General features: G+C 36.3%; 1 protein-coding gene across 1 annotated transcript; it reads right to left on the reverse strand.

Moving 5' to 3' along the window:
• Positions 1 to 2474: 2474 nt before the first annotated feature.
• LOC104100025 (cucumisin) lies at positions 2475 to 8768 on the reverse strand. Its single transcript, XM_070188814.1, is given in 10 exon segments — positions 2475 to 3195; positions 3321 to 3478; positions 3585 to 3646; positions 3757 to 3868; positions 3957 to 4169; positions 4260 to 4362; positions 6185 to 6696; positions 7342 to 7588; positions 8210 to 8274; positions 8665 to 8768. Coding segments are annotated over 10 exon segments (2127 nt in total). The 3' UTR covers positions 2475 to 2644.
• Between the last annotated feature and the right edge of the window lie 429 nt (positions 8769 to 9197).

Raw genomic sequence — 9197 nt, forward strand, 5'->3', positions numbered from 1 at the left:
ATCTCATTGGATGGCAATGAAACGAGTTTTGGGATATTTAGAACATACCCAGAACTTTGACTTACACTACAGTAAATTCCCTGCGGTGATTGAGGGATACTGTGATGCAAATTGGATCACCGGTTCAATTGATTCTAAGTCCACGAGTAGATATGTATTCACTATTGGTGGAGGAGCGGTATCTTGGAAGTCGTCCAAACAAACATGTATTGCCCGCTCTACAATGGAGGCTGAATTCATAGCCTTAGATAAAGCCGGTGAAGAAGCTGAATGGCTCCGAAATTTCTTGGAAGACATTCCATTTTGGCCCAAACCGTTGGCACCAATATGCATACATTGTGATAGTCAAGCGGCAATTGGAAGGGCTGGGAGCGTTATGTATAACGGTAAATCTCGTCATATACGACGAAGACATAAAACCGTTAGGCAATTACTCTCTAGAGGAATTATCACGATTGACTATGTAAAGTCAAGTGATAATGTGTCGGATCCACTTACAAAAGGCCTAACTAGAGAGGTAGTTGAGAAATCATCAAGGGGAATGGGGCTATGGCCGAGAACAAGTCATTGTGGCGGTAACTCTACCTAGAAGACTGGAGATCCCAAGATCTAGGTTCAAGGAGATCAAACAAAGTCATTAATGACGGTTCAACATTGTCAAATAAAATTTTAGTCCGTTCTCGTGATGAGACAATGTTCAGTACCAAGGATAAAGCATTAAGGCTTTTTAATGATTTCTAAATTTGATACGGGGTATATCAAATAGTGTATCTACAGGATGACACGTTTAGGAATCACCTATGTAAGTGTGAAGTGTTAGCCGCTTCAAGGAGAACTTTGTAAGGCCAGTTCTCTACGCACTTATGAAACCAGGCGGTGTTCATGGCTGAAACGAACACAACAATGAGAACCAAAGACGGTTAAGGGTTGATTGTGTGACTTATGGTTGTCTAGGTATACACCAAAGATCGACGGTTCAAAGATATCAAATCTACCGATTGACCGAGTATATCCGACATAAGTTTACTACGGAAAGTTCAAAGGGAAACCTACTTATCCAGATGCGATTAATCCTTGCTTGTAAATCACACAGTTTTTCCATGCATACTTCCATGATATAGCCATTCCCCATTCATGTGGGGGATTGTTGAGGTTTTTTGTTTTTAAGATGAAATAGTCTTAAAATGAGGGTGAATGGGAAATGGAGGAAAAATAAAATTTTTGAGTAAAATTTTAAGTTTTTCCCTCTTGACAATGAGACATTGTCCCATATTGGAAGAGAAAAAGATTTTTGGTGGGTATATATATAATTGCTCTTCTTGTAGCTCTTAAAGAGTTAAGAAGAAAGCAAGCCTCGCGCCGTCGTCGTCGTCGCTCGGCTTCGGCTTTGGCTTCGGCTTCGGCTTCGGATTCGGATTCGGATTCGAATTCGGATTCGGATTCGGATTCAAATTCAGATTTGGATTTGGTCAAATAATCGATTGATTGATTAATTGATTAATTTTTTAGATTTGAATTTGGATTTGAATTTGGTCAAGATTCGGATTCGGATTCGGATTTGGATTTGGATTTGGATTTGGTCAAATGATCGATTGATTGATTAATTTTTTGGACCAAATTTATTTGTTAATAGTAAATATTAACGTAAGATTATCCGCATTTATAACGAATATTTTTCAATCCGTGTATTGACCACAAGGCAGCCGCCTAATGCTCTTCCCACCATGAATGTGCTTGCTCCACAAACAAGCTAATGCTTGCTCCACCATGGAGGGTGGACGATTGTTCTTCTTCAACACTGGCCGCTATATATATATGTGCAGCAGCTGTTGAAGAAAGACACACACAATACACAAGACACAAAACTGAAATCGCTCAACAGATTTGGCTATACATTGCACTCCTTCCTCTCAGCATTTCCATACGATTTTCTGAGTTTCTACTCCTTCGTTCTACATTGTTTTAACTTCAAACAAAGCAACTGTAAGTGTGATTTGCTACCGAACTTTGTATTCGCTGAAACACTGGGGTTTGAAGTACCACTACACCAGTGTGTTATTCGTTCTATCCTGGGAGGAAATAATCCATAACCTTGGGTACTAGGAGGGGATTAAATTCCTTAAGGAAACACTGTGAATTCAGTGGGCTCGAATTAATTACTGTTTCATTACGATAACTTTTATTTTGCAGAATTATTATTTACAAATACAGTAATATTGCTGGGAATAACAGTTCATTTATCTGCAACTTAATTCTCTTTTCAATCATCCACAGACAAAGGCGGAGCTAGACATTGCTTACTGGTTCGGCCGAGCCGAGTAACTTTTGTTCAAATCTTATATTTGTCTTGTGAAATTCATGGAATATATAGAAATGATTAATTTAAAACTCAATAACTTAAAAGAACTAGAATACTGAATCCATAAACTTCAAATTTTGACTTTTCCTGTATCTACAAAAGTTTAGCGGCCATCTAGAGAATACATAAGTTGTTTGGAGAATCTTAAAAAGAATGTAATTTATTCCAAAAGGCAACATCCAACACCGTCCCCCTTATCTTGAGGTTAGAAATTACAATATGGTTATAGATCAAAGGAATGACCCAAAGAGGAGGAAAAAAAATATAAATTCGTATTCTGAACCTTCAATTAGAAACATAAGCAACAACAGGACTCCTAACTAGATGCACCCCGTCATCCCACACCAATGAACCTGATATCATAGAGTCAGTTATCTCTGCCGTCACTGACACCACGAATGATTGCTTCTGCCCCAATGATCTGAACGAAAGAATGCTCGGTTCTACTCGAATGGTGAGTCCCTCAGGTGCTACAACAGTTGCCTCGTAAGTGGAAACTGGCGTACCAACGTTGGTGACGGTCCTATGAAATACTCGGGTGATGTTTGTATTTTTCGAAGAAGAAATTGTGAAAGAAGGGTAGTTTAGATCCCAAACAGTTACATTGGTTTCAGAAGTACAAGGTGTCTTAGCCCCTGTAATAATCTGCAAATTCTTGGTACTGTATTCTTGACCACACAAGAATTTTATGTAATCAATTTCTCCCATGTCATATACTAGACCGGGATGTGTAGCCTTTATTGGATTTATTTGACCAAATCCATATGCTAATTCTGCCTCAGTGTTTGCACTGGAGCTCATAGGTGTTGCTGTACCCAAAAGGAAGAAATACAAAAGTTAAAGGAATGTTATCTATTTTATTGAATGTTGTTTTTGTATAATGTTTGGTTTCCACAAGACATGCACTCCAAAAGGTCAATTTATTGCAATTATGAACATGAACTAGAAGTGCCTTAAAAATCTATACCAGTAATCATTAGAGCAGATTTGATAGCAGCAGGAGACCATGTTGGATTGAATGATTTAACATAGACAGCTGCTCCTGTAGCATGAGGACAAGCCATAGACGTGCCGGAAATTATGTTGTATGGAACTACCCGCTTATCTCCCTGTGTTCCAAAATTTAAATATAATGAGTTTTAGGCCGTGAGTTTTTTGATGGTTATGATTTTGAAATTTAATATTTTTAAAATCTTCTTATTTCCTGATTTGCCACTGGTTACCTGTGACAGTTGTACCCTCAGACCAAGCTGCTAGTATGTCCACTCCTGGTGCGCTCAGATCAGGCTATCCAAATAATGTTGGAAATTAGTGACAAACATAAAATACTATCGAAAAAATTACTAATGTTTTACGCAAGAATTATACAGGGTGATGATACCATAATTAAATGCTACCTTTAGAATGTCATTTGTAATTTGATTGGGTCCTCTTGATGAAAAGGAAACAACAAAAGGGGCAGATTCTGATCTCTTTTCACTACTTTTCAAAATTCTTCCAGTTGGTTTAATGAAGAAATAATAATATTAGAAGAGTATCAGAAATCAATTTATCTTTTGTTACTTATTTAATCATTCATTGAAATTAGAAATAATACCGTGTTTAATATAGGTAATTGTAAATATTGTTGCCATCATTTGTGCTCAAGTATGAAGATGATATGGGGAAAGAGAATGCAACATCTTTGAATCCATTATCCGGCATTATAGCTCCAGCAGCTCCAGCAATAATTGTTCCGTTGTAAGTCCAATCGCAGAGCACAATTTTGCCTCTAACCTTACTTTTGTCCAATGAATTTTCTTCACAGTACCTATAATTTACGGATTTTTTAAATAATATTTTAGATATATTAAACTCAATATATAAAGAGTTTATTCCACTCCAACTACTGCTTAAATACCTGGATTCAGATCCATTATACCCTGCCGCAGTATTTGGAACGTCTCCACCATAAACTAGTGGGTACTGGTCCTCTAGGTCAAAAGTGTTGATGGAGACCCCTTGCAAGAGAAGGTTAACCAATTGTAAAGTCAAATTAGAAGACTGAATTCCACCTAATTAAGCTTGATTGTATCATCCATTCATGCCAAGTGAGGCTCACTCTAGGGATAGATTACCTCCGCCATCAACCAGTAGATTGAGTGTTCGAGTCACGATGAAAGATAAGTGAGAATAGTATTGAACCTCCTCATGGAGTGGAATGGACAAAAAAAAAATGACGGGGTGGGGTGGACCAAAAAAAAAAAAGTTTGTGTTAAGCCAAAAAGCATTTTGTTAGTGTAGTATAAAAGTTGTTTATATTTAAATTTTGACTATTTATTTTTTGAAGAAATATTCAAATAATATTCACCTTCACGATGTTTTTAATTAGCAAATATGTAATACTATGACTCGTTATTTGATTAATTTTAATTTTCATATTTTATATATGAATATAACTTTTATTATTCATTTATCAAAATATTTTGAGGGTCAACACTAGTTATTAATTAGGACATTTAGCACATGTCTTGTGTAAAAACTGTTGTGTGAATCCTACGTGATTAACCATGCATGTTTTTCGGACGCATAATTGGTTGTTTGGGGCATAACCTCACAAAATTAAGTCACATACATAGAGCCTCAAGATATTGCGCAAGTACTTTGCTCGAGCCTCAAGATATTGCGCAAGTACTTTGCTCGGGAGCAAGACTGTATACGGTCGAAATAGATTTCGGCCTTTGTACGACTGGTCGAGATGGGAACATAATGGATCAAAGAGAGTATTCATAATATCGAGATGGGATTTGAAGAAACAAACGAGCTTCGAGTTTTATGGACAGATCAAATACCGAGCTCAAAATCATTATCGAGTTCGAGTCCAAATCAAACTATGATGAGAAGCGATGGAATCGAGATTAAAAGGCCAGAGGCCAACCAATACCGACCTTGAGTCAGTACTGGGCCCTGAGTCACTATCGAGCTCGAACCCACATTGAGCTCTTACCCAGGAAACCGACCGATACCAAGTCCGATCATGATCGAGCCAAGAGACAAGAGCCGTTACAACCGCACTAAGAGAGGGAATCTCGGCGGAAATTAGGGAAAACCTGATTTATCATGGGTTCCCCACTATATATTTTTAATTATATCCAATATAGGATCCCTCCACTATAAGAGCGATGTCTATTATTCTTGTAAGAGGGCATCAAGTCATTAATACACTATAACTCAAATATTGTTGATACATTCCCATATTAAGATATTATCCTTTTGAGCTTCACACATAATTTCATTTTGCTTGTTCATAAATCATCTTTCTTTCAACTCGGTTTGTATCTTTTCTTTATAGTCAATATTCGATATTTCTACTTACTCTTACGATTTGTATCAAGTTATACCACGTATCCTTAGAACTACGTACAAATTCAACTCTTTCGTTTTTCGGGTAAATAAAGACCCAAAAAGCTTTTTAAAGCACTAATAGACAATAAGAGAACTCGTCTATTTTATGTGTAATTATAGCAAGATGTTAAGAAAATGTAATATATATTAAATATAAAGAATGATATTTTTTAGACAAAAAAATGACTTTTACAATTAAAAAGATACAGAAGTTTTCAACATCAGATGTAAATGTCGGTAATTACCTACACTTTTAAAGTAAAAGTCATAATTATTTTTGATATTTTGTATCAAATGTCATTGTTTTAAAAATATTTTGTATCAAATGTCATTGTTTTACCATATTTTGTATCAAATGTTATTGTTTCTACCATATTTCTCTCTCTCTCTCTCTCACGCACACAAATATATATATCAAAATTGGGGCAAGATTTCTCACCTCATAGACTTCACCGTTTCCTAATTGCACGTCCGTGACAAATCTCCTGTCAATGGTACTCGCAGCAACAGAGAGAGACCAAGGGGACAGGTTGGTTACCGTTTGCGGATCAGGTCCGGAATTGCCTGCAGAATTGGAGGTGAGGATTCCATTCTTCATAGAATGGAAAGCTCCAATGGCTATTGAATCTTCAAAGTATTCATAAGGTAAAGACCCTCCTACTGAGAGTGAGATTATATCAACTCCATCTGCAATTGCATCATCAAATGCTGCTAGGATATCAGCATCAGAACAACCATCAGACCAGCATATTTTATATATAGCTATCCTTGCAGAAGGCACTCCTCCTCTAGCTGTTCCTGAGCCAAGACCGTACAAGCTTGCCCTGCTAACGGAGCGCCCGGCTACTATTGATGCCGTGTGTGATCCATGACCTTCTGTATCTCTTGGTGATTGGATGTCGCCTGGCGGAAATTCTCCATTGACTCGATAGTACTTGGCTCCGATGATTTTTCTGAAAAGGATCGATATAATGTTGTAAAGTAACTAGCTGACAGATATAGGTGTGACCATCTCGTTCAAAATCTTACGTCAGAGAGCACATTTTTATTAACTTAATCATGCTCTCAACACGTTCCCTTACATGCAAGCAAGATTATGTTCCATCATGGTATTAGAGCAAGTAGCTAGAGACCATGGATCAAGTCTCATCGTCCCCCCTTAATTACTGAAGAAGAATATTACAAGTACTTTGACTCATTAAGAAAAATAGGGGCAATCTTTGTGTTTGATTAGACGTGTAAGATTTTCTTACGTTTTGGTGGCCCAATAAGTTTAAGACCCATAATTAATATTTAATTAATGAATAAATTTCATCCGTCTGATTGATTATTTGATGGACGTATCGGATTAAATGAGAACCTCTATAAATTGGTCCTCTCCCCACCCATTAGGGTTACCGTATTTTTATTTTTTCGCTTCCATCACTAAAGTCGGCGGTAACGAAAGCTAGAGAAAGGGGCGAGAAACCAATTTGAATTAACGCTTCTGTTTCACGATGATGGCTTATGATTCAGGTATGTTTTCTGTACGATTTTGTGTAAGATTATCATGTTCAAGATCCTGGTATGCAATTAAAGTTTATGCTAACAAGACGTACTTATTGCAAGTGAAGTTAGCTGAGGCCTGACAAGTGCCCTTCCACTTGCTTTGGGGAGCAGCAAAATCTTCGTCATTGAAACTTTCTGATTCTGGCCAAATTCCAGTGTCTAGCATTCCTATAATAAGGTCGTTCTCCACATTTGTTCTTCTTTTAACTTCTTGAGGAAAACCCAGGAAATCCCATGACCTAGTTGTATGCAGCTCCTTTCTACCATTTGGGAACACTGATACAACTGCCTCCATATCTGTGAATAAACAAAGTTGATTGAGACAATAGGATTGGAAGTGTTGGTATTGTACGTAGTTAGCAAATTTCATATCTAATAGTGATTTGTTGGGACTATACACATTCAATGTCATCATATATATTCTATGTGTTATTTGAAATGTTGCGACTTTTCATGAAAAGTTGAAAGACGACACTTCGTATTGATATATAGGATCAGTCATGAATGGGTGTCTATTATATTGGTCTGTAAACATGACCAACTGAATTTCTAATGAGATAATAAGAAATTTAAGAGTTTGTAGTAAAACTTTTTCATATTTAACAAATGAGTTTCCGGATCGAACTTGGAATAATAGTTCAATGGATTCCCCGATATTGCTAGTTTCAGAATTTTGTTTGAGAGAACACTTGCCATTAACTGGTAGCAAATTATGAATAATTCGATAAATAAAGCAATTCATTAGCACCTCAAAAAGTCTTACCAGTTAGTTTCATATTCAATTTCTTCTTTCTACCAACCATATTTCCCGATTACATCGAAATATTTTTCTACAATAGTTAAGTAAGGTTGACAAAACAAAGAACCTTTTACTATACAGTATAATTAAGGGTTCACTTATTCTATATACTGACTTACTTGCGATTCTCTTCTTCTCTTCCTCGGACAGTTTGGCAGCAAAGCCATTGAAGCTCCTCTTATAGCTGTACATCAAACATTCTGAAGCTCTACCATTGCTGAATGCATGTAATTAAAACCATAGTTTGATGAGTTTCGATTTCATTTTTACTGTAGGACTTCCCCTTTCCAACTAATCACTAAAGTATAGCTATAAAAAGAATAGAGGAAAAGGAAAAAAGTAAAGGAAGAATTTGGGAAGATGCCAAAGCAAACTGGAGTAATCGTGGCTTTATACGTAAGTCATCGGCTAAATTTCCAAATGAACACTCACTTAATTGGTTCAAATAAGCAACTTAAAAAGTATTTCTTTAAAAGGAAGAAATGGACAGTCTTTAATTCTAAATAAATTTATTCTATAATGTATCAATTTATTCAACACAACTAATGATCAAATTTTTTACAGGACCACTGACCTCCCAAGAGCCTCTTGTAGAATGCTAGTGTGCATAGATGTAGTAGAAAGATCACCCTTTGGACTGTCGCCCATGTACACAATGTACTCCTGTACCTTAAACATGATTAGTAGATACCTTCAAAATTCGGAGGCGGAGTTAGGATTTGAATCTTATGAGTTCGGGATTATAATTCTTTTAAGTTACTGAGTTCTAAATTAATAATTTGTGCATACTCATTGGATTTTTTTAATACAAATACAAGGTTTGAATAAAGCTACTGAGTTTCACTAAACCCACAACTAATACTGTGGCTCCGCCCCTACTTCAAATGCACGTAATAGTGATGTTGGAAAAATGATACATTAGTATTTGAGAATGAGCTTAGCACTTTTACAACATCGGCAAACCATTTAAAAGATAATTACAAGTCATAAATAAATGCTAGTATTAGTGAACAAGAAAATAAGGAAGGTTATGCAACTCTATTAGAATAATTCTTGTTAACTCTAATCACCAAAGTAATGTTTGACAGTTTAAAAATGCAAAAAGAA

This window comes from Nicotiana tomentosiformis, chromosome 11 (genome assembly GCF_000390325.3).
Source record: "Nicotiana tomentosiformis chromosome 11, ASM39032v3, whole genome shotgun sequence".
Taxonomy (NCBI): domain Eukaryota; kingdom Viridiplantae; phylum Streptophyta; class Magnoliopsida; order Solanales; family Solanaceae; genus Nicotiana; species Nicotiana tomentosiformis.